The sequence below is a fragment of the Schistocerca piceifrons genome, chromosome 4 (assembly GCF_021461385.2).
Source record: "Schistocerca piceifrons isolate TAMUIC-IGC-003096 chromosome 4, iqSchPice1.1, whole genome shotgun sequence".
NCBI lineage: Eukaryota > Metazoa > Arthropoda > Insecta > Orthoptera > Acrididae > Schistocerca > Schistocerca piceifrons.
The window spans coordinates 520,367,759-520,394,285 of NC_060141.1; the positions used below are offsets into that span (position 1 = coordinate 520,367,759).

At 45.2% G+C, this 26,527-nt stretch overlaps 1 protein-coding gene across 1 annotated transcript; it reads left to right on the forward strand.

The window, feature by feature from the left end:
• Nucleotides 1–11,008: 11,008 nt before the first annotated feature.
• Nucleotides 11,009–26,327, forward strand: LOC124795973 (juvenile hormone acid O-methyltransferase-like). Its single transcript, XM_047260054.1, has 4 exons — nucleotides 11,009–11,379; nucleotides 14,524–14,656; nucleotides 14,907–15,054; nucleotides 26,146–26,327. Exons 1-4 carry the CDS (start codon nucleotides 11,009–11,011, stop codon nucleotides 26,325–26,327), a joined length of 834 nt encoding a protein of 277 aa, XP_047116010.1.
• The last annotated feature ends 200 nt before the right edge of the window (nucleotides 26,328–26,527 follow it).

Below are 26,527 nucleotides of genomic sequence, written 5' to 3' on the forward strand. Positions count from 1 at the left end.
TTTATCCCAAATACTGTCGTTATTTAAAACTATAAAAGTGAGAAAGTCTCTCACGTGTCCGCTGATAGTATTAATATGTAACATGATTACAAAGATAGCGTTCGTAGCGTAATAAGTTGTAACAAAAAGGAAGATTCCATATCTGCCATCCCTAAGCACCACAAGAGGTATAAATCAGTTTTACGAAAGAATAAAGTTAATTTTCAAGAACAAGAAATAGATTACGAACAACGGAAAAAGTGACTAATGGCGGGAGACGTCGCATAGGTACACAATAACGTGAAGTTTTGAGTACAAACTAGTTTATGAATGTGTAGATAGAAAACTCGTATGGAATACAGTACCTACATTATTTAACGTAGTACCAGATAAGCCACCGTAACTGTTGCTGAAGAGAAACATGCCACATGATAAAAATAATAAAATTGTTTCCCGGCTTCAAAGAAACTAATTTCGTAATTGTTGGTGCATCAGTGCCACAAACGTCAGAATTTTTCCCTACGGACATCTTTTAAGCAAATATTCGTGAACTGGAAGCTCCAGTTTGTGCGACGATGAGACAATCTTCAGATTTCGCGTCAAACTCTTGTAAATCAAAGTGGCAATACAAAGAAGAGTAGGTAACTGAAATATATGCTTCTTATGGACGAAATACTGTGTTTATATTGTTTTGCATTCAACAATTTCGAAAGTATTTCATAATGAAGGTATTAAAGCTCATGTCATTTCTCTGATGAGTTTTGGCTCAGTTTACATTTATTTTACCATTATTCAGGTTTCTTTATATTATGTTGATGCTTGGAAGGCAAAGATAATGAAGTATTTCTTAATCTACGTAGAAAAGAATTAAAAACCAACATTAATCTTATGGCAAACATGATGTTAACCGTCTCTTTTGCGCTAGGTGCGCTGTGAGATTTCAACTGTCAGACGGTAACAACTTGCATAGGAGGAGTGTAACGACTGTATGTATTAGACTGTGGTAAAAGAACAAAGCGTTATTTGCATTTTTTAACCGTGACTGACTGTATGTAATGACTGTTGATTTTACAGTGGCCAGCTTATTGTATTTTTTAGGATCCATGGCGCTTTCACCAGAACTATCGGTTCACTTATCTACTTCGGAAAATCTGGAGCTCCTTCTTCCATATAAACTTATACAATATTGTAACAAAATTTTCACATTAATTCACAGTATGCAAGAATACACAGGTCACTTAATTAAACCAACTAAATTTATCACTCTATCATTTACTTGTACACGAGGTACCTTTCGTACGTGACGCATTTGGACCCGTCATAATAGGTAGTAAGTATATCAAGGAAATTATTTGCTTCTTTACACAACATAGGAAAGACCGAGATAGCGACACATTGGATGGTGGTAATACGAAATTAGGAGACATGTTAGAGCTTCGTGGATGCATGTACCTAAAGCCCGTAAGGCATCGAAATGTCTAGAGGCGGCTTTTGTCAAGCAGTGGATTTGAAATAGCTGATGATATTAGGAGTTGGAGGCGAAGCAAAACTGATCCAATTCCGCGAAAGATCTTTCCTCAAACTTAAATTCCCACATTCATACAGTACAGAAATTTGTGTAATTCAATCTCGTCTTTTTCATACATGAAGAACTGCAAATTACTTAAATGATTCAGAGCAACACTCACGACATAAGGTGCGGTGTGCCTGCACACATTTGCAGATTCAATATCCCAGGGAGCACTTACTTAAGAAATTAATTGAAAAAAAAACTTAGGTATGGTTATGTTAGCAAATAAAATGTGCAACTCAGGTTTTCTTACTTTGTTGCTCAACAATATGCAGCGCGGTAGCGGCTGAAAGCAGTATTGTTTAAGCTACACCCAGCAGTGACTGGCGAGCTTGATACAGCGTGAATAATGGCATAAGTGCCTTTGCAGGGGTCATGTTTATTAATGATGTTTAAAAAAATGGTGGAGGCTATTGTATTAATTTTTAGTTTATATGATAGGACTTGGCGAATTTTACGTTTGTTTTTATAAACAAATGTGTTAACCAATGACAGTAGTAAACATATGCAGTTATGACTGGGCATTTTCTGAAACTTGATGACAAGGTTCCCTCCAGACCTGTAGCATATTAATTCTTAAATATGCGACCGTGAGGATAGAACTACTAGACAATAGTTGGGACCTTAAAGCAAACAGTGTGATCTTTCTTGTAATAATGACACTTATTATCGAAACCTAAAGCTCAGTTCTTCTCACACAAAGGCTGCTAGAATTCGTCGCATGTCTATATCCCTTGTAACTTTAACTAATTACTAAAGAAAATATTCAATCAGCGTCTCGTTTCATCTAAAGATGCATCCAGTCGTCTGACATTACGAATGAGTCTTACTTGCACATGTACAAACATGAAGTAAAAACAGTATTATGTCTAGTCATTGTAAACACTCAGTGGAAGCAAATTTATGCTGAAGGGAGTCGAATATATATTGCCGTAGGCTCTAGCCAACTTGGAAAGAATTGTTGCAGCTGTCAGTCTAATGCAATAGACGATAAAACTTCCTTCGTGACGAGGAACGCTGGGTGATAACGCTTTGGACCGCCTCAAACTGGCGTTGTGTGATCTGGCCGAGAGAAAGTCCCGCGCGGGCGCGAGCGCGGTGAATCACCGCTGCAACGGATAGCTGGAATTTTGACTAGTCTCACCGTTACCAAACATCTTCGTTATAAGAACAAGCCGTAACTGCAGCAGCACCAGTAGAACTCTCCTCCGCGCAGCAGTAAGGAGCCTCAAAGGTGTGTACCCTGAGACTGTCATTGTGTTATTGCATGTTTTTTACATCTTAAAGACTAGCGATACGTAAAATATAACTGTCGTTGCCCGGTCCTTGATCACTGAGAGCAGCAGGTCCTTTTTAATTCTTATCGTTTTCGACACAATTACATGTGCGGTTCGCAATGCTGTTGCCAGTTTAGGCACGCAAATGGCCATCTTCAGACTGTCAGTCGATAAAAAGAGGAAAGAAAGAACTATCGCATAATCTACGAACTCTACGAAGTAGTTACCTACGAAATGATAAAAAGAATAAAATCATATCTAAATCCACCTGCTGCAAATGGTTTTCATTGTGTTGTCAACAGTACCTTGAGATCGGGGTTTTATGGGCGGAGTGAAACCTCCTTAGAATTATATTAATACCTTCAGCTGCTGACGGGCGTTGATATATATCAACGGGGAGAGGTGAAAATGTGTACCCCGGCCGGGACTCGAACCCGGGACATACAATGTGAGAATGTGGGTGTAACGGGAGGCATGTGCAAGATAGTCGCTGCAGTCGCACTATCCTCGGTGACTCAGATGCCTAGAACGTCTGCCATGCAAGCAGGAGATCCTACGTTCGAGTCCCGGTCGGGGCACATATTTTCACCTGTCCCCGTTGATATGTACCAACGCCCGTCAGCAGCTGAAGGTATTAATATAATTCTAATTTCGTTCTAGACGGCTGCAGATTATCAATGGTGTCTGTTCTTTCGGACATCTCCGAAAGAAGACACCAAATCCATATATGTATATGAAACCTCCTTGTCTGTATTCGCAAAAGGAATATCTACTACGACAGATTTTATACTTAAATTCAGTAATGTTGTACGATATTTTTAACAATATATAAGAACTTAAAAAATTCAAAACAGTTTTAATATCTGCAAAGAACTGTAGAAAAAGTAAAAAAAACAATCATTTTTGACCGTAGAAAATGTTAGAGATACTCACCGACATCTTGGTGGTGTTGCATTTGACATGATGTCCTCCGTCTACGCATCGCGAAAATAGTAGCGGCACCTATATGTCAATGTCTGTGCTCTAATTTTTACTAATGAAATGCGAAACTATATTTTTTTCTCTTTTCTGCATCCATATCTATAGTCTGCGAGCCATTTAAGGTGTTCGGCGGAGGGTAGTTTGTGTACCACATCACTTCCCTCTCTTCCTGTTCCAATCACGAATAGTTCGCGTGAAGATCGATTGCTGGTAAGCCTTCCGTGAGAGCGAATCTTTCTGATTTTACCTTCATGGTCTTTTGTTGACACATACGTAGGAAGAAGCAATATATTGGTCGACTCTTGTAGGAGTATACACTGTCGAAATTTTAACAGTAAATCACACCGTGGTACAGAACGCTACTCTTACAACGTCTTCCACTGGAGTTGACTGTGCGTCTGCGTGACTCTCCCGCGCTTACTAAACGAACCTGTAGAGACGGCGTGTTCTTCTTCGGATATGTCTATTCTCTCTATCAATCCTGTCTGGTACGGATGCCCGACTGACGAGCAATACTCAAACATTGGTCTAATGATTGTTTTGTAAGCTACCTGCTTTGTTAACTTACATTTTCTGAGGATCTTTGCAATGAACCATAGTCTGCCATCTACCTTTCCTGTAATTAGTTTGTGGTAGTTCCATCTTAAATCGATCCGTACGCATACTCCTAGATATCTTTATAGAAGTAACTGGTTCCAGTGTTTATTCTGCAATCGTGTTATCATACAATAACGCGCCTTTTCGTCTATGTTAATGTTGAGGTCAAGTATCCACGCGTGCATAAGGCGTCAACCCTCTGCAGGTCTTCCTGCATTTCGCCACCATTTCCTAGCGTTCAGACTTCTCTATATTCAGTACCATCACACGCGGAAAACGTCATGGAAGTTCCGACGTAGTGAACTATGTGATTTTTATATATTGTGAAAGCAAACAATCCTGTTGGAAGAACATCCGCAACTGAGCATTTTAACAGAGGTTGAAAATACCGCTTCAGTTGTAAATTTCTTTATTTTCACACGACCGGTTTCGGGCTGTTACAAGCCCATCTTCAGGTGTCTTAGCTGTGCTGTGGCCCCCGAGCGCCGCGTGTACCAGGCTCGGGGACCACAGCACAGCTACGACACCTGAAGAAAGGGCTTATAACAGTACAAAACTGGTAGTGTGAAAATAAAGAAATTTACAACTGAAGCGGTACTTTCAACCTCTGCTATATTGTGAAAGGTAATGGTCTTATAACACCCCCTCGAGGTACGGCCGAAGTTACTTTTATGCCTAAACATGTGTATTCCGTTGAGAATGACATGCTGTTCCCTCGATGCTAGAAGCTCTTCGGTCATGTACGAACGACTGTGTTGTAATTAGGTAACTGTTATGGCTGTCGGTCTAGTTTGTTACGCTCAGTAAGAGATTAATGCATACTCATATAACTCAACGCACAGTCTGCTAAGCTGTAGACTCGGATATTAGCAACAAACAGGATCTAATCCCTGCTGCTGATTGATGGCTATTGATCTGGTACATTAGCCAGACTACGTGTGGTTTTCACGCTGTCTTACACGCCCGTTTAGGAAAATTATGGGTGCTAGTTTCTAACCTTCGTCTTAGAAAGTTCGAGGTACAAACAGTTAAAATACGACAAAATATAGTACAAATTTTACAGTATTCAGATAGTTGGAGCACTCGAATTGCTTCCCCTAGATCAACTGACCACTGTAGCGATAGGAACGGAATCTTACCACGACAGTTAAAATAAAATACGAGTAAATTTGCCAAATCATTAAATAAACAAAAATGGTTCAAATGGCTCTGAGCACTATGGGACTTAACATCTACGGTCATCAGTCCACTAGAACTTAGAACTACTTAAACATAACTCACCTAAGGACATCACACAACACAGTCATCACGAGGCAGAAAAAAATCCGTAACCCCGCCGGGAATCGAACCCGGGAACCCGGGCGTGGGAAGCGAGAACGCTACCGCACGAGCACGAGCTGCGGACATTAAATAAACAGTGGAGCCAGTACGCTGGGATGGACGCAAGGTAAGAGGGACAGGCATTCTCTTCATACATAGCATTTCATATTAAAAGCAAGAGTGCACTAAACTTTGTATCTGACTTCTATCGTAATTCTCATCGTAATGCAACTGAAAAGTGTCTGTTGTCTCATAAGGCTATTCCGTCATAACAAAGTGAGTAGATCTACCAAAAGAACTGTAATGCAGCTAGAGACTTACAACACGGGCGTTGGTTTGTTTTGTCAAGCAGAGCAAGAAATTAATCATCATCATCATCATTTAAGACTGATTATGCCTTTCAGCGTTCAGTCTGGAGCATAGTTCCCCTTATAAAATTCCTCCATGATCCCCTATTCAGTGCTAACATTGGTGCCTCTTCTGATGTTAAGCCTATTACTTCAAAATCATTCTCAACCGAATAAAGGTACCATCTCCTTGGTCTACCCCGACTCCTCCTACCCTCTACTACTGAACCCATGAGTCTCTTGGGTAACCTTGCTTCTCCCATGTGTTTAACATGACCCCACCATCTCAGCCTGTTCGCCCTGACTGCTACATCTATAGAGTTCATTCCCAGTTTTTCTTTGATTTCCTCATTGTGGACACCCTCCTGCCATTGTTCCCATCTACTAGTACCCGCAATCATCCTAGCTACTTTCATATATGTAACCTTAACCTTATTGATAAGGTAACCTGAATCCACCCAGCTTTCGCTCCCATACAGCAAAGTTGGTCGAAAGATTGAACGTTGCACAGATAACTTAGTCTTGATACTGACTTCCTTCTTGCAGAAGAGAGTAGATCGTAGCTGAGCGCTCACTGCATTAGCTTTGCTACACCTCGCATCCAGTTCTTTCACTATGTTGCCATCCTGTGAGAATATGCATCCTAAGTACTTGAAACCGGCCACCTGTTCTAACTTTGTTCCTCCTATTTGGCACTCAATCCGAGATTAATGTTAACAGGAAAAGCAAACGAAAGTATGAGTTAATATAAAGGGTGTTACAAAAAGGTACTGCCAAACTTTCAGGAAACATTCCTCACACACAAAGAAAGAAAATATTATTTTAAACATAGCTGCGTAACAGCAACGGTTCCACGTAAGTAGATTTAAAACAGCCGACCCGTTGCAAAGGATAAAGTAATCTTTACCTAGGTTTCGATAAGTTTAAACCTATCTTCTTCAGAAGTCGGCCTGAGGAAAATGAACCTCGTGATTTATATGAAAGGTATACACGTAAGTCAAGTTTTTTTTTTTTTTTTCTTTATTGTGATTTTAACACCTTATACAAAGGCGGGCTGGCAGCAGCACAATACGCCGCTCTTCAGCCTTGAGTGTTACAACAAGTAGTACAGAAAGGTGGCACAGAGTAGACAGTAATAACGGTGGGCAAAAAAAAAAAAAAAAAAAAAATAAATGTAGACACTAAAAATCGAAAAAACATGTAGCCGTTCACGCTGGACGAGAAACATCACTAACACTGGGCGACACGATGCACAGAACATGGATGATGGCGACGGCACGTGAACGGTGGGGGCGTGACGGCGAACAACACTACACACAAACGAAGGCACACACACGAAACACTGACGGCGATGATCTCCGGCGCGCGAATGTTCACTGAGCGTGTACGAGTCCGGGGACCTGCCAAGAGAGGTGGTGGAGGAGGAGGAATGGGAAGGGGAATGGGAGAGGGGGGAGCAGAGATGCCATGGGCAAAGGAGAGAGGGGGAGGGAGGAAGGGGGAGGGGAAGCCCGGTGGAGAGGGGAGGAGGGAGGGGGGATAGGAAAGAGGAGGGAAGGGAAGGGAGGGAGGGAGGGTGCCTAAAGGAGAGGACATAGGAGGTAGGGGGGGAGGATCAAAGTTGATAAGAGGGGTAGATGGAGGGGACGAGGACATCATCAGGGAGGGGGAGCTGGCGGAAGCCACCTTGGGAGAGGGTAAGGAGGGTGGAGAGATGGAGACCGGGTGGGGCGTGGGAATACAGGCGCGGCAGCGGGCGGGGGTGGGAGAGGATCGGGGAAACGAGCGGGTGAGGAGGATCAAGTTTACGTGAGGTGTACAGGATACGTATCCTTTCAAGGAAAAGGAGGAGGTGGGGGAAGGGGATGAGATCATACAGGATCCGCGTGGGGGAGGGGAGACGGATGCGATAGGCAAGGCGGAGAGCATGGCGTTCAAGGATTTGGAGGGATTTATAGAAGGTAGGGGGGGCGGAGATCCAGGCTGGATGGGCGTAACAAAGGATAGGGCGGATGAGGGATTTATAGGTGTGGAGGCCATACGCCTAAACAGTTAGAAGACACGGTTATCCTACACAGACAAGTTAAAGGACGGAGACTAGATCTGTGGGAAGAGTTATTTATTTTTAAACATCTAGTGCTCAAAGACGGTAATATACTCAATGATCAGTTGAACCTTGCCTGTAGACAATTTTTTGAAGGCTTTAAACCCGTACTATTTAATTCATAACATTAATGTTGATAACCTCAGTTGTCTATTTCCTCAGGAAACTATAATGCATTTTTATATCTCTAAGCTCACTACCTTTTATGCAATGTGATTTACTTATGATGTATGGCTGCCACTACACTGGGCCTCATGTAATTCTCGCTTATCCTAAAACCTCGGATCCCAGTGAATATATATTAACTAGATTGTGGACCAGCTTCCATAATTCATGTCTTAAGATGCCATTACTGTTTATTTTAAAGTTTTGTATACGTTCTATGTGCTTCATTAATATGGTAATATAATTTTATTTTGGGCTGTATATGCCACTGCATGTAACTCATGGCGTATGCGCCACCTACCTTTTTGAAATATGTTCCTACGTTATTGTTTCTAAGGCTCCCACATTGTCATAATGGGAATGTTAAATGCTTTCCTCTTATTTACTGTCACTCTATCTAAGGACGTAATTAACATTTATATTTTACATGTTGCTTCAGTACCCTAATCGGCACATAGTACGCGACCTGAGCGCCACCTGCCCTGGTCGCAGTGCTACCACGCAGGCCGATTTTACTCAGTTGCTTATGCGCTCTTCAGCTTCCATGTACTTAATTTTATTTATCTGACATACCCTACTCTTAGGGCTATATTTGATTTTGACTAATGGAGCTACGGAGACGTTTGTAAAAATGGCAATGACGTATTACTCCATGTTAATATAATAGTGTAAGTACAAGAAATTCTTCTCATATTCTGTAACACAAGTTTCTCTTAATATATGTTAAACTCTAATCTTGACTTATGTGTATACCTTTCATATAAATCACGATGTTGATTTTCCTCAGGCTGACTTCTGAAGAAGATAGGTTTAAACTTATCGAAACCTAGGTAAAGATTACTTTATCCTTTGCAACGGGTCGGCTGTTTTAAATCTAAGAAAGAAAATATGTTACGTGCACACGTGTCCGGAAACGCTTATTTTCCATGTTAGAGCTCATTTTATTACTTCTCTTCAAATCACATTAATCATGGAATGGAAACACACAGCAACAGAACGTACCAGCGTGTCTTCAAACACTTTGTTACAGGAAATGTCCTCCATTAGCGAGGATACATGCATCCACCCTCCGTCGCATGGAATCCCTGATGCGCTGATGCAGCCCTGAAGAATGGCGTATTGTATCACAGCCATCCACAATACGAGCACGAAGAGTCTCTACATTTGGTACCGGGGTTGCGTAAACAAGAGCTTTCAAATGCCCCCATAAATGAAAGTCAAGAGGGTTGAGGTCAGGAGAGCGTGGAGGCCATGGAATTGGTCCGCCTCTACCAATCCATCGGTCACCGAATCTGTTGTTGAGAAGCGTACGAACACTTCGACTGAAATGTGCAGGAGCTCCATCGTGCATGAACCACATGTTGTGTCGTACTTGTAAAGGCACGTGTTCTAGCAGCACAGGTAGAGTATCCCGTATGAAATCATGATAACGTGCTCCATTGAGCGTAGGTGGAAGAACGTGGGGCCAAATCAAGACATCACCAACAATGCCTGCCCAAACGTTCACAGAAAATCTGTGTTGTTGACGTGATTGCACAATTGCGTGCGGATTCTCGTCAGCCCACACATGTTGATTGTGAAAATTTGCAATTTGATCACGTTGGAATGAAGCCTCATCCGTAAAGAGAACATTGGCACAGAAATGAGGATTGACACATTGTTGGATGAACCATTCGCAGAAGTGTACCCGTGGAGGCCAATCAGCTGATGATAGTGCCTGCACACGCTGTACATGGTACGGAAACAACTGGTTCTCCCGTAGCACTCTCCGTACAGTGACGTGGTCAACGTTACCTTGTACAACAGCAACTTCTTTGACGCTGACATTGGGTTTATCGTCAACTGCACGAAGAATTGCCTCGTCCATTGCAGGTGTCCTCGTCGTTCTAGGTCTTCCCCAGTCGCTAGTCATAGGCTGGAATGTTCCGTGTTCCCTAAGACGCCGATCAATTGCTTCGAACGTCTTCCTGTCGGGACACCTTCGTTCTGGAAATCTGTCTCGATACAAACGTACCGCGCCACGGCTATTGCCCCGTGCTAATCCATACATCAAATGGGCATCTGGCAACTTCGCATTTGTAAACATTGCACTGACTGCAAAACCACGTTCGTAATGAACACTAACCTGTTGATGCTACGTTCTGATGTGCTTGATGCTAGTACTGTAGAGCAATGAGTCGCATGTCAACACAAGCACCGAAGACAACATTATCTTCCTTCAGTTGGGCCAACTGGCGGTGAATCGAGGAAGTACAGTACATACTGACGAAACTAAAATGAGCTCTAACATGGAAATTAAGCGTTTCCGGACACATGTCCACATAACATCTTTTCTTTATTTGTGTGTGAGGAATATTTCCTGAAAGTCTGGCCGTACCTTTTCGTGACACCCTGTATAGGTCTGTCGGGCGATGTAAGATTTCCAGGTTGGATCGTCTGCGATCCTTTTCGTATTCCTTTGGTCACCGAGCGAAGTGACCAGAAGCTACGCACCATTTTGTAATCTTGTCCTATCCGAGGTTGAATTTATCTAGTCTCTAATGTCCCTGGGGGTACCAGCACAACAAACTCTGTCTCTTTTACTTGGTTTCTTCGTGTCCACATTGCCTACATACGCCCATCGCCTCATAATGACAACAGCTACGATGAGAATGACGTTACAGGTAAAATGAACGACGCAGATCTGTACGCCACATCTAGCACCCTTCAGCAGCAGTTCGTGAACAAGGTGCTACGGAAGCTGTGGCCGGCCCTGGACTGGCGTTGCGAGCAAGGCACTGTGTTGGACGTTGGCTGCGGTGCTGGCGACGTCACCAGGAACGAGCTGCTGCCGCGACTGCCACCAGCAGTCAGCGTCCACGCTGTAGACATCAGCCCCGCCATGGTAGCCAAGGCTGCAGACAGGTTCTCCGGACCACGTCTGCGTTTCTCTCAGCTGGACATTGGCACGCCGCGTATTGAAGAAACCGACGTCTGGAGTCTCGGACCGTTCCCAAAGGTGTTCTCCTTCTTCTGCCTGCACTGGGTCCAGGATCAGAGGTAAGCAGACTCATCACACACTGCACTAGCGACGTGACTGGTTGAAAAAGACACGTGAAGTACGTCCCGCTTGAAATTGTTTGATCTGTCACGAAAGAGTGCACTCTTATTTCTTTGGATCTTCTTTCTCTCTTGTATCAGTCCTATCTGATATGTCCCACAATAACAAGAATTACTGAAGCATCAGTCAAGAGTTTTGAGTTACCTCTTTTGCAGGAGATTAGCTTTTCTTTAGAATCATTCTAGTTAATCTCAATCAGGCATTTGTTTTCTCGGCAGTCAGTTTCAAGCCGTCATGTCGTTTTAAATCATTCTGAAAGCATAAAAGTAGGTATTTAACGACGCTGCTTGTGTGACATTCGTGTAACAAAATAAGAATGGGTCTTTATGCCTATAAAAGCAAAAATATACTACATTTGATTATGTACAGAGTTACTGTCGTCCCCTGCATCGACTGTCCATTGTCTGTGGGTCTTCATGTATTCGCTTACAATTTTCTGGTACAGCAACTTCCCTATATGAAGCGGCATTATCTGCGAATAGCCTCTCTCTGAGACTGCGATTGTTTGTTTGTTTGTTGTGGTCTTCAGTCCTGAGACTGGTTTGATGCAGCTCTCCATGCTACTCTATCCTGTGCAAGCTTCATCTCCCAGTACTTCTGCTACCTACATCCTTTTGAATCTGCTTAGTGTATTCATCTCTTGGTCTCCCTCTACGATTTTTACCCACCACGCTGCCCTCCAATGCTAAATTTGTGATCCCTTGATGCCTCAGAACATGTCCTACCAACCGGTCCCTTCTTCTTGTCAAGTTGTGCCACAAACTCCTCTTCTCCCCAATTCTATTCAATACCTCCTCATTAGTTACGTGATCTACCCATCTAATCTTCAGCATTCTTCTGTTGCACTACATTTCAAAAGCTTCTATTCTCTTCTTGTCCAAACTATTTATCGTCCATGTTTGACTTCCATACATGGCTACACTCCATACAAATACTTTCAGAAACGACTGCCTGACACTTAAATCTATACTCGATGTTAACAGATTTCTCTTCTTCAGAAACGCTTTCCTTCGAATGGCCAATCTAAATTTTATTACTCTCTACTTCGACCGTCATCAGTTATTTTGCTCCACAAATAGCAAAACTCCTTTACTACTTTAAGTGTCTCATTTCCTAATCTAATTCCTTCAGCATCACCCGACTCAATTCAACTACATTCCATTATCCTCGTTTTGCTTTTGTTGATGTTCATCTTATATCCTCCTTTCAAGACACTGTCCATTTCATTCAACTGCTCTTCCAAGTCCTTTGCTGTCTCTGACAGAATTACAATGTCATCGGCGAACCTCAAAGTTTTCATTTCTTCTCCATGAATTTTAATACCTACTCCGAATTTTTCTTTTGTTTCCTTTACTGCTTGCTCAATATACAGATTGAACAACATCGGGGAGAGGCTACAACCCTGTCTTACTCCCTTCCCAACCACTGCTTCCCTTTCATGTCCCTCGACTCTTATAACTGCCATCTGGTTTCTGTACAAATTGTAAATAGCCTTTCGCTCCCTGCATTTTATCCCTGCCACCTTCAGAATTTGAAAGAGAGTATTCCAGTCAGACTGCGATACTGCCTTGTTTTTTAATCACAGGGTGACAGTTCTGATCTTCTCAGTTTACAGAAGTCAAACTGCTGCTTTAACTCTTGCTTGTGGGAATATGGAATGTAATGGTTGTCGAAGGGGTTGCCTGCCCTAAGGCGCTGGATAAGCAGCGGTGCGCCACTCTCTTGAATGGGTGTCGAAATCTCTGTACAGGTACAGTTTTGTAGTACTCAAGAAATGTGTGCGTGCGTCATGTGACGATGTTTCGGAACTGCGGGTCTTTGAGGCTGCCTACCGGTTGCACCCTGTATACAAGGGCAAAAATTGCGATGGCACTACACTCTAAGTTAGGAAGACCACGTTCAATGACGTTGCAGAAGCATGATTTCCCTAGAGAAGAGATGAATCGGTTGCTAGCAGTGTCAGGACGTTGTCCAGAGCGTTGTTCCACTCCTCACCGTACTGCGAACTTTCGTTTTCGACCTCGAAGTTTGTGGGAATCAATGCCCCAAGTGAAGGAGTATTTTAATCGGACGGTCTTTGTGCCACTGCCGGAGGCGTTTTAGCGTCGATTCTGAGCGGCGGTGCATTTGAAAAAGTATGCCTGGTCACTCAGGCCACTTGATTTTAACGCTAGGCGTCCCGGTTCTGACCGCCGTTGCAGGGGCTTGAAAATAAGGATTGAAATTTATGTAAGATCGGGTGTGGGGAGCATCCCAGCATGTGACACGATTTTGCGCATCTGTCGCCTTGTTGTTTGAAGCGTTGCTGCGCTCGAGCGTAACATCGCAGGGTGCCACACATTTGCACCATTACAGAAGGAGGTTGTAGGCACGTCTGTGTGAAGTTTCGAACTTCTGATTCGTAGTGGAAGACAGCACGAGGTTTTAAAAAAGTGACCCTTTAATTGTGTTGCATATTGTATATTCGCGTTATTATGGTATAACAGGAAATGTAGTAAAATGTTTTCAGTCGCAGGTCTCTGATATGAAACAGGGGTGTCTATAAGAAAGTCCTGTATTAAGCTGTAAGGCATTGTACAGTGGGGAAATAATTACATATGGTGTCACACAAGGTTCCATCTTAGGGCCGTTACTTTTTCTTGTACACGTTAACAACGTTCCGTCAGCAACACTATCAGATGCCAAATCTGTTTTGTTCTCAGATAATACAAACATTGCAATAAATGACAAATCTAACATAGATCAGCTGATAAAAGATTCATGCACAGCAATAAATGGTTCCTAGCCAATTCTTTGCTGCTAAACTTCTAAAAAATACATTATCTGCAGCTCGGAACTTATAAGAGGTTTACTCCCAGCACGTAGCTAAAATACAAGTTTCACAACACTAAAATCATCGGATTACAGCTTGAAAATAAATATAACTGGATCGAGCATACCACAGAGGTGCTGAAGAGACAAATTCTTATTTGCAATGAACATGTTGTTAAGCATAGGTGATACACAAGTAGTTATTCTGCTACCTCTGTTCAGCTGACTGTTTAGAAACCAGGGTCATGCTGATATGAAGCTCTTCATTACAGAGTTGCCATTCAGAACATCAGCAAACTTCTGTCCCCCGGGGGTGAAACTGTTCTGATCATCGTGACCGGCGGTCCCATCTATATGATGTTCGAAACACTGGCCAGGTCTTCTCGTTGGAGTGCCTACATGACGGTGAGCTGTAATTTATGTTTTATTAGAGCAGTCTCGATAAGTTTTAATACTTACGTCTAGTGGATCATGGAGCTATGGAACTCCATCAAACTTTAACGGCTGTCTAACGTAATCAGTCACAGCAAACAAAATGTCGACTATTCCAACTTGAAATAAAGCATTACTGTGTGTGTGTGTGTGTGTGTGTGTGTGTGTGTGTGTGTGTATGTGTTGATCACATTTAAGAGTAAGTATGCTTGGTCCGTTGCAGGATTACCGTCAGTTCGAGCCACCCTACCTACGCACGCAGAATCCAAAGGCCGACCTGAGGAAATACCTGCGTGAAGTTGGGTTATCTGTAAAGACATGCTGCAGTGAGGACGTCAGCTACTGTTCTGTGGATGAACAAAATGTTATAAGTAAGTGATATACAGTTCACGGACGATTTGAGGGATGTATGAAAATAAAATGAGGATATAGTAGGGTAGTTCATTAACCGTTCATATGTTTCTGCTATCTAAATTCACTTATTTTGAAGTAGTGTATGGTACTACAAATAGCTACCTGCAAATAATTGCAAATAAAATAAATAATAGTAAAACGTATATTGGGTTAAAAGCTATATTGGACTTTAATGAAATGCGTATTGGATTTGGGGATAACTTGTGAATGTTATACATTAAATTACGTATCATCCACAAGCATTATTTTATTTTGTGGGCTATGCGAAAAGTAATCTCTGTTTGGCTATAAATAAAATACGGCAATAACTGCAGAATATTTATACCACAAAACTTCGCTCTCTCCTTTGTACCATGTTTCTCTACTATCGCCGCCCGGACTGAAATCGTCACAGAGTCCTCTAAGTAGTTGACAAATACCCTCTTCATCAATATACAATCCCCGATGTCACAGCCATCCCTTGATGACAAGCCGTATTTTTCTTCTCTATGGCCGCGCGGGATTAGCCGAGCGTTCTAAGGCGCTGCAGTCTTGGCCTGTTCGGCTGGTCCCGGCGGAGGTTCGAGTCCTCTCTCTGGCATGGGTGTGTGTGTTTGTCCTTAGGATAATTTAGGTTAAGTAGTGTGTAAGCCTAGGGACTGATGACCTTAGCAGTTAAATCCCATAAGATTTCACACACATGTGAACATTTTCCTCCTCTCTATGAAGAAAGTGTGCATTTAGAGACAATTCATCCTACAATGCGGATGTTGAAGGCGTCCTTCTGGAACTGGGAAGACAGTTTGTATTCACAGGGTGCAAAATCACGGCACTTATATTGCAGAGACCGCAACAGTTGCTGTGTATGCCTCGCCTCAGTTCTCGTAACGGTCGACAGCATGTTTCAGAAGTTCCGTTCCTCGTTCCATACGATTAACAAGCAAACTTCCTTTAACGTAACAGAAGCGGTGGTCTTAAATTTTATTACACAGTTTTGTTTATTTTATGCTGGAAGTATTACTCCGCAGCTGTCTGTCGATGCCGGCCGGAGTGGCCGAGCGATTCTGGGCGCTACAGTCTGGAACCGCGCGGCCGCTACGGTCGCAGGTTCGAATCCTGCCTAGGGCATGGATGTGTGTGATGTCCTTAGGTTAGTTAGGTTTAAGTAGTTCTAAGTTCTAGATGACTGATGACCTCAGAAGTTAAGTCCCATAGTGCTCAGAGCCATTTGAACCATTTGTTAGCTGTCGGTAGACCCGATTCGGTTGTGTAGGCCTTCTCATTGCATATTGCAGCGCAATAACAGAAAGTCTCAAGAAGCATTTGGGGTTCTCAGAAACGAGTTTTACATCCCGAACGAGAAGAAAACCTGCCGTGCATTAGTTGTTTAGTGACGACCTGCCGCAGGATACTCACTGAAAGTTGTGGAAAGTAGTCTGTTCGTTGAAATATCGTGTACCGCTAATTTTCGTTAATTTTTTCATCAGTGTTCTGCCCTTGGACGACCACTTCTGAAATCATCATGAAGATTTCACCTTTACTCTTAAACAATCAATACTACTGATATCCAACCATTTCACTCATATCATCTGATACACAGGTGTAAAAAAAATGACGATCAATACCAACCGATTTGAGGATTTTGCTGCTGAAAACCGCATTACAAAGCGGAATTTGCAATTACACTGCTGAATTTCAACAACTCCTACATTGTCTATGCCTGTATAATAAGATGCTTCAGCCTGAACAGCAGAGTAAGATAAAATTTATATTTAAGATTTTTCTTTAAGTATTTCATTTGTAGCCTCGTGAAAATCGCCATGTCAATAGCGTTTGTGAGTTATGTTCTCGTGTATATGTTACCGAAATGTCAGTGCTGTGGATTTCGTTTGTCTTTTTCGGAGGCTCAAACGCAGCATCTTACACGCAACACCTCAGGCGTACAGTTTGAGTCGCCGGCCGAGCGGTTCTAGGCGCTGCAGTTTGGAACTGCGCGACCGCTACGGTCGCAGGTTCGAATCCTGCCTCGGGCGTGGGTGTGTGTGATGTCCTTAGGTTAGTTAGGTTTAAGTAGTTCTACGTTATAGGGGACTGATGACCTCAGAAGTCCCATAGTGCTCAGAGCCATTTTGACCCCCCAGGGGATCCACAACTCTTTTGTGGATACGTGCGTAGCGAGCACGGGGCCCCGAGCTAATGTGGCCTTCCTTCCTTTCCGGGCTGCATACCTTCCCTTTCCGCATCCTTCCCCATCCCCTGTCTTCACCCCCCCCCCCCTCACCTCTGGCTCTTTCCTTCACTTTCTCCCCCTCTGGGAGTATGGTTTGCGCCTACGTCCGGAGACGGACGCTTGTAAATGTACCGCATTCTTCTTCTTCCTTGCTTGTATGTCTTCTTCCTCCCTTTGTCCTTCTCCTTTTCTTACCTCTTCTCTTTACCCTTTTCTCCGCTGCGGCGTTTGAGACCCCTTCTTCTTTCCTTTCCCTTTCTCTTTCTTCCTCCCTGTGCGTGTCTGAAGGCCGACCCACGCACTTCCATGCGTAGCCGGTGACGGGGTAACGCGTAATTCCCCGCCCCGGGTAGACAGGTAGGACACGTACGTACCCCCTGGTGAAGGCCAGGCCCAGGGAGGGGTGATTACCCGAGCTGATACCTTCCGAAAGTGCCGATTGGTCCCTCCGTCCGTTTGTCGGGAGGTGTGACCTGAGGTGTGAACATTCACCTAAGGCGGGAGTGCCCTCAGAGAGGGCCCCCACAAGGGAGGAGCGCGCCATCGGAGACGCCGGTAATCATGGGGGATTCTTCCGCAATGGTTTCCTCACCTTCCACTAAGTCTAGTCACAAACGTAAGCATACTGAGTCTCAGCCACAGACGATTCTTCCATCGTTGCCACAGTTCCTTGTTGTTTCTCGGTCTGATGAAGGTCACGACTTCTCCACGGTCAACCCTTTCATTATCCAGAAAGGAGTCGATGCAATAGCAGGTCCTGTAAAGTCTTGTTCCCGATTACGGAATGGCACCCTGTTGTTAGAAACACACAGTGCCCTCCAGTCACAAAAATTGCTGCGTACTACTCTGCTCCACACCTTCCCTGTCCGGGTGGAACCGCACCGTACCTTGAATTCCTCGCGTGGAGTCGTTTATACACGCTCCCTCGATGGATTGTCTGACGAAGAAATTCAGCACTATCTGTCTGACCAGGGCGTAACGGCAGTTCATAGAGTAATGAAACGGGTTGACACGAACATCATTCCCACCCGCACTGTCTTCTTGACATTTGACACAGTTCAACTCCCATCGAAAATCAAAGCAGGCTATGAGATAATTTCCGTTCGCCCTTACGTCCCAAACCCTACGCGTTGCTATCGATGTCAGCGGTTCAATCACACCAGCCAGTCCTGTTCCAATCCAGCCAAATGTGTTACGTGTGGCACGGATGCCCATGAGGGTGCTTGTCCACCTCCATCCCCTCGCTGCATCAACTGTATGGGTGACCACGCTGCTTCCTCTCGAGATTGCCCCGTTTTTAAGGATGAGAAGCTCATCCAGGAAATAAGGGTGAAGGAAAAGGTGTCGACCTTTGCTGCTCGAAAATTATTCGCCAGTCGCAAGCCCACCGTGCCTCAGACAGGAAAATACAGCACTGTCCTTGCTTCTCCTCGGCCAACAAAGGAGGCGGCCACGCAGACTTGCGACCTCACCTTTAGTACCACGGTCGTCAGATCGGCCAGCGCAAAGATCGCTCGTTCAACCTCACCACTTTCGCCTGCCCACTCTCTGGCTCACCCTTCGTCGGGTTCTGCTACATCTCGAGCCCAAAAGTCGGACGCCAAGTCTTCCAAAAAAGAGCATACTCGTGAAGAGTTTTTACGGACTGCAGCTTCACAACCATCGGTTCCTCCTTCCTCTAAACAACATTCTTCCAAGAAGGCTACAAAGAAACCCAGTTCCTCTCCTTCTCCGCCAAGGCGTGCCCCCTCTACAGCACCACCTGGCGGAAATCGCCCTCGGCCATCTTCTGTGTCGCCGAGGCGCACTGCTGGTGGCCGGTCAACCGGCCGATCGCTGGTGGCAGGGACTGATCCTGACCAACTTATGGATCAGGATCTTCTGCCTTCGGCTGAATGCCATTCCATGCTGTCGGTTGCTAGCTCCGAGCAGTCTTTGAGTTGACAGCAACTTTGGTCACATTCCTCCATTCTCTTTTCACCCCATGTCCATTATCCACTGGAATATCCGCGGCATTCGAGCCAATCGGGATGAATTGTCGGTCCTCTTACGCTCCTACTCGCCGGTCATCTTCTGTCTTCAGGAAACAAAGCTGCGTCCCCATGACCGCTTTGTTCTCCCTCATTTTCAGTCTGTCCGATATGATCTCCCCTCTGTTGCAGGCTCTCCAGCCCATGGAGGACTCATGATTCTTCTCCGTGATACTCTCCATTATCACCCAATCCCCTTAAACACTTCCTTCCAAGCTGTCGCCGTCCGTCTTTCACTTTCCGGATACACGTTCTCTCTTTGTACTGTATACATTCCATCGTCCACACCACTGGCACGAGCTGATCTCCTTCATCTTCTTGGTCAGCTTCCACCCCCCTATTTGCTGGTTGGGGACTTCAATGCCCACCACCCGCTTTGGGGATCTCCACACCCTTGTCCACGTGGCTCCGTATTGCTAGACGTCTTCCACCAAGCGGATCTAGTTTGCCTCAACACTGGGGTCCCCACATTTTTGTCTGCCTCCACGACAACCTTATCTCATTTGGACCTTGCGGTCGGTACTGTTCCGCTAGCTCGGCGCTTCGAATGGTTCGCCCTTGATGATACACACTCGAGTGACCACTTTCCATGTGTCCTCAGACTGCAGCCTCAACTGCCATATATGCGCCCGCGACGCTGGAAGTTTGCCCAAGCCGATTGGACACTTTTTTCGTCTCTCGCGACATTCGATGACCGTCGCTTTCCCAGCGTCGACGATGAGGTCACACACATTACCGACGTTATCCTTACAGCTGCGGAACGTTCAATACCACGCACCTCCGAATTGCCCCGGCGCCACCCAGTTCCTTGGTGGAACGAGGCATGCCGTGACGCAATACGTGAGCGGCGACGTGCTCTTCGCATTTTCCGTCACCATCCTACTTTGGCCAACTGTATCCGCTATAAGCAGCTCCGTGCGCGATGCCGTCGTGTCATCCGCGATAGCAAGAAGGCAAGCTGGAAATTCTTTATTAGCTCATTTAACGCCTTCACTCCCTCCTCGGCAGTTTGGAGTCGGCTTCGACGGTTCTCAGGCGCGCCTAGTTTCTCCCCGGTTTCTGGGCTCACTGTCGCGCATGATACCTTAGTGGACCCCGTCGCAATTTCTAACTCGTTGGGTCAGCACTTTGCTGAGATTTCGAGCTCTTCAAATTACCCGCCAGCGTTTCTCCCGAAGAAACGTGCAGCGGAAGTGCGACCTCTTGCTTTCTCCTCCCAAAATCACGAAAGCTACAATACTGTTTTCTCCATGCGGGAACTCAAACATGCCCTCTCATCTTCTCGCTCCTCCGCCCCAGGACCGGATGGTATCCATGTCCAAATGTTGCTGCATTTATCCACCCATAGTCTGCGTTACCTCCTTCGCCTTTATAATCGAATTTGGACCGGCAGCACCTTTCCAAGACGGTGGCGGGAAGCTATTGTCGTTCCCGTTCCGAAACCTGGAAAGGACAAACATCTCCCCTCTAGCTATCGCCCCATTTCTCTCACGAGTAGTGTCTGTAAGGTTTTGGAGCGTATGGTGAATTACCGTTTAGCTTGGTGGCTGGAATCCCGCAGCCTTTTAACACCAGCCCAATGCGGATTTCGGAAGCATCGTTCTGCAGTTGACCATCTTGTCGCTCTCTCCACTTATATCATGAACAATTTTCTCCGGCAACGCCAAACGGTAGCAATATTTTTTGATCTGGAGCGAGCATACGATACCTGTTGGAGGACAGGCATCCTCCGCACACTGTTCTCTTGGGGCTTTCGAGGCCGGCTGCCCCTTTTTCTTCGCGAATTTATGGCAGAGCGCACTTTTCGGGTACGGGTGAACACTACTCTCTCCCGTACTTTCTCCCAAGAAAACGGGGTACCCCAGGGATCCGTGCTGAGTGTTGTACTGTTTGCCATCGCCATAAATCCAATTATGGATTGTCTCCCTCCTGATGTCTCGGGCTCCCTCTTTGTGGACGATTTTGCGATCTACTACAGCTCTCAACGGACCAGCCTTCTTGAACGACGTCTTCAAGGATGTCTCGATCGCCTCCACTCGTGGAGCATCGAAACTGGCTTCCGTTTTTCACCCAGTAAGACCGTTTGTGTCAATTTTTGGCGACGTACGGAGTTTCTTCCGCCCTCCTTACATCTCGGTCCTGTCAACCTTCCGTTTTCAGACGTCGCTAAATTCTTGGGTCTTATGTTTGACAGAAAACTATGCTGGTCCTCCCACGTTTCCTATCTTTCGGCTCGCTGTTTGCGATCACTTAACACCCTCCGTGTCCTGAATGGTACCTCCTGGGGAGCGGACCGAGTGGTCCTTCTCCGCCTCTATCGCGCCTTAGTGCGCTCGAAATTGGATTATGGAAGCATAGTCTACTCCTCTGCTCGGCCGTCTATTCTTCGGCGTCTCGACTCTATCCACCACCGTGGATTACGTTTAGTGTCTGGAGCTTTTTACACTAGCCCTGTGGAAAGCCTTTATGCTGAGACTGCTGAACCTCCGCTGTCCAATCGGCGAGCAGTCCTCCTGAGTCGTTACGCTAGCCGCCTGTCTTCCATGCCTGCTAATCCAGCCCACGACCTTTTTTTCGACGCCTCCTTTGATGTAGGGTATGCAGGCCGCCCCTCCTCCCTACTACCCCCGGGAGTCCGCTTCCGTCAACTGCTCCATTCTCTTTCCTTCCGCTTTCCTACAACCTTCCTGACCACTTGGGGTACAGCACCGCCTTGGCTCCGTCCCCGGATCTGCCTGCTCCGTGACCTTTGTCAATTTCCCAAAGATGGTACCCCTACACTTGTTTATCGTCGGGCATTTGCTGCTCTATGTGCAGAAATGACGGACGCCACATTTATTTACACCGACGGCTCGAAAACATCGTTAGGTGTAGGGAGTGCCTATATTGTTGGCGACACCCCAAATCGCTTTCGGCTTCCCGGCCAGTATTCGGTTTATACTGCGGAGCTTTACGCTGTTCTCCAGGCTGTCCACTACATCCGCCGCCATCAGCGGATACAGTACGTTATCTGCTCAGATTCTCTCAGCTCTCTCCTCAGTCTCCAAACTCTTTACCCTGTGCACCCTCTGGTCCACCGGATTCAGGACTGTCTGCGCTTGCTTCACCTGAGGGGCGTCTCGGTGGCGTTCCTCTGGCTCCCGGGACACGCTGGTATCTGTGGGAATGAGGCGGCCGATGTAGCGGCCAAGGCCGCAGTCTCTCTTCCTCGGCCAGCTATTCAGTCGCTTCCCTTCACCGATCTTCGGAACGATTTATGTCGCCATGTTGCTCAATTATGGCATGCCCATTGGTCGGCACTTTCCTGTAATAAATTGCGGGAAGTGAAAGCCCTTCCTTGCGCTTGGACCTCTTCCTCCCGAACGCGTCGTCGGGAGGAGGTAATTTTAGCTAGACTCCGGATAGGGCACTGTCGTTTTAGCCATCGACATCTTTTAAGCGGCGATCCTCCCCCACTCTGTCCCCACTGCTCTCAGCTGTGGACGGTAAGACACCTTTTAATTGAATGCCCCTATTTTAATCCATTACGCTCCCGTCTACAGCTATCGCCTGATCTATCGTCGATTTTAGCAGATGACACGCGCTCCGCCGACCGCGTTCTCCAGTTTATTAGTGACAGTGAAATGACGTCAGTCATTTGAAGCTTTTTTGGGGACAATCACCCCCTTTCTGTAGTGGATTTTTAAGCAGTCTTCTATTTTTAGTTTCTCCAATTTTCTGACTTTGTTCCCCTTGCTGCTGGTTTTAAATTTCGGTTTCTTACTGTCTTAAGTCACGGGCTGGGCGCTAATGACCATAGAAGTTTTGCGCCCTAAAACCACAAAAAAAAAAAAAAAAAAAAAAAAAAAAAAAGAGCCATTTTGAACAGTTTGAGTCAGGAGGAAAGAATCATGTTTTAAGCGGTGACAGTATCGGTTGTTCTGAACAGAAAGCTTGACATAAGAATTATTTTTACGTGCAACATTTATCTCGAACGTAGACCATCGTACCGCGATAACGGATAAAGATCACTTGATAAAAAACTTTCGTTTGGAGTTTATCTATTTATCAACTTAAGTGCAGAGTTTCAACTACGACTTTAAAGACTCCCAGAAAAGCGTGTTTTTTCGCACGTAAAATCCTGACGGTGCACTTACGAGTACAAATATTGCCATCACCGAACAATAATTTCAGCCAAATTAAAATCTTTTCCAAAAGAAATGAATAGATTCGCAGAATTGGCCTGTACGTCAGATCCGGTTCATCATCCAAATATTGCTTAACATAATTCAACGTACTACAGTAGGAAAAATGATCGAATGGCTATACAAAATGGCACGGGTCCGGGCTAAACCAAAAAGTTTTCACCAAATGTTTCTACCTCAAATAGGAACCGAGCACCAAGACCCTCCTTCAAACCGCGATTCTGCTCGTCGCCTTCTCGAATATATTTATTACAGCTCTTACTCACTGTAGCAATTATTATTGTTATTATTATAATTGTTATAATTACTTTATCATTATCTATAATAGGTACCTGATGCTTATTCCAATGTTTCTTTAGAAGAGAGTCTTAGAGAATGTCTGGTATGATGTAAGGATTTGAAGGCCTCAGTCTCACAAGGAAAATTAAATAAACTGGTAAACAAAATAAGTGCTATAACGCTGTAGCTCATTTTAAAGTCTACAGAATGAACACAGATTCGTTTTTAAAAATCTTCAGTATATCCCTAGGTTAAATGGTAACGAACATTGATGCTTTAGAAAAATATTCCTCCCTTAAATAGCAATACTTATGAAGCTTCCTGGCAGATTACAAAGTGCCCTACCGACTGAACTACCCAAATACGACTCACGATCCGTCCTAACAGCTTTATTTACAACCTTGCAAGACTAGCACTTCTGGAAGGGATACTACGGAGACATGCCTTAGCCTCAGTCGGGGTGATGTTTCCACTCTGCAGCGGCGTGTGCGCTGATATGAAATTTGCTGCAGATTGAAACTGTGTGCCGGACCGAGACTCGAACTCGGGACCGTTGCTAGCCTTGCAAGGCTCGCGGGAGAGCTTCTGTGAAGTTTGGAAGATAGGAGACGAGGTACTGGCGGAAGTACAGCTGTGAGGACAGACAGTGAGTCGAGCTTCAGTAGCTCAGTCGGACGCCGGCACGGTAGTTCAGCTCCGAACAAATTCAACGAACAATACACACTACTGGCTATTAAAATTGCTACGTCAAGAAGAAATGCAGATGATAAACGGGTATTCATTGGACAAATATATTATACTATAACTGACATGTGATTACATTTTCACGCAACTTGGGAGCACAGATCCTGAGAAATCAGTACCCAGAAAAACCACCCCTCGCCGTAATAACGGCCTTGATACACCTGGGCATTGAGTCAAACAGAGCTTGGATGACGTGTACAGGTACAGCTGCCCATGCAAATGTAACACGATACCACAGTTCATCAAGAGTAGTGACTGGCGTATTGTGACGAGCCAATTGCTCGGCCACTATCGACCAGACGTTTTCAGTTGGTGAGAGATCTGGAGAATGTGCTGGCCATGGTAGCAGTCGAACATTTTCTGTATCCAGACAGGCCCGTACAGGACCTGCAACATGCGGTCGTGCATTATCCTGCTGAAATGTAGTTTTTCACAGGGATCGAATGAAGGCTAGAGGCACGGTTCGCAACACATCTGAAATGTAACGTCCACAGTTCAAAGTGCCGTCAATATGAACAAGAGGTGACCGAGACGTGTAACCAATGGCACCGCATACCATCACGCCGGGTGATATGCCAGTATGGCGATGACGAATACACGCTTCCAATGTGCGTAGACCGCGATGTCGCCAAACACGGATGCAACTGTCATGATGCTGTAAACAGAATCTGGATTCATCCGAAAAAATGACGTTTTGCTATCCGTGCACGCAGGTTCGTCGTTGAGTACACCATCGCAGGCGCTCCTGTCTGTGATGCAGCGTCAAGGTTAACCGCAGCCCTGGTCACCGTGCTGATAGTCCATGCTGCTGCAAACGTCGTGGAACTGTTCGTGCAGATGGTTGTTAGCTTGCAAACGTCCCCACCTGTTGACTCAGGGATCGAGACGTGGCTGCACGATCCGGTACAGCCATACCGGTAAGATGCCTGTCATCTCGACTGCTAGTGATACGAGGCCGTTGGGATCCAGCACCCTCCTGAACCCACCGATTCCATATCCTGCTAGCAGTCATTGGGTCTCGACGCGAGCAGCAATGTCGCGATACAATAAACCGCAATCGCGATAGGCTATAATCCGACCTTTATCTAAGTCGCAAACGTGGTGGTACGCATTTCTCCTCCTTCCACGAGGCATCACAAAAACGTTTCACCAGGCAACGCCAGTCAACTGCTGTTTGTGTATGAGAAATGGGTTGGAAACTTTCCTCATGTGAGCACGGTGTAGGTGTCGTCACCGGTGCCAGCCTTGTGTGTATGCTCTGAGAAGCTAATCATTTGTGTATCACAGTACCTTTTTCCTGTAGGTTAAAATTCCCGTCTGTAGCACGTCATCTTCGTGGTGTAGCAATTTTAATGGCCGGTAGTGTAGAACAAAATGAGATACACAAAAAAGGTCGGTAGAGCACGTGCCCGCGAAAAGCAAAGATCCCGAGTTCGAGTCTCGGGTCGGTACATAGTTTTAATCTGTTAGAAAATTTCATATCAGTGCACACTCCACTACAGAGAGAAAATTTCATTTTGCAATATCAAATATATTTAAGATCAACATTTATAGATGGTTCACGCTGTATCTCATCCTCTTGCATTGCTTTGTGTGTTGCAGACACGATAACTGCGATAAACCCGTTCGTCGGCAGGATCCCGCAGCAGCAGCGGGAGGCCTTCATACAGGACTGCGTGGCAGAGGCCTACAGTAACGGCACGATACGAGCTGACACTCTGCCGGGCGGCACCGTCTACTCCTTCCCGTACAGCGCCATGTTCGCCCACGCAGTCAAGGCCTGAGCTTGGTGGCCTCTGCAGTAATGATCTCTGATGATTCGCAAAAGCTCATGTTTTGAAACTTTTTTCTCCTATCACGCAAGGATGGCTGGTCTAGCTAGTCTGCTGTTGCAAAACGTCGCTTGCTAAATGTTTATTATTATTGTAATTATTATTTTAATGACTACAGGTACTATATTTAGAGTGTGATTCCGAAAATCAGA

Excerpts from the sequence above, each read along its gene's own strand:
- LOC124795973 (XM_047260054.1), top strand. The coding sequence starts at position 11,009 with ATGAACGACGCAGATCTGTACGCCACATCTAGCACCCTTCAGCAGCAG. Across the intron at positions 11,380-14,523 it reads CACTGGGTCCAGGATCAGAG|AGTTGCCATTCAGAACATCA; the intron begins GTAAGCAGACTC and ends TCTTCATTACAG. Across the intron at positions 15,055-26,145 it reads GGATGAACAAAATGTTATAA|ACACGATAACTGCGATAAAC; the intron begins GTAAGTGATATA and ends TGTGTGTTGCAG.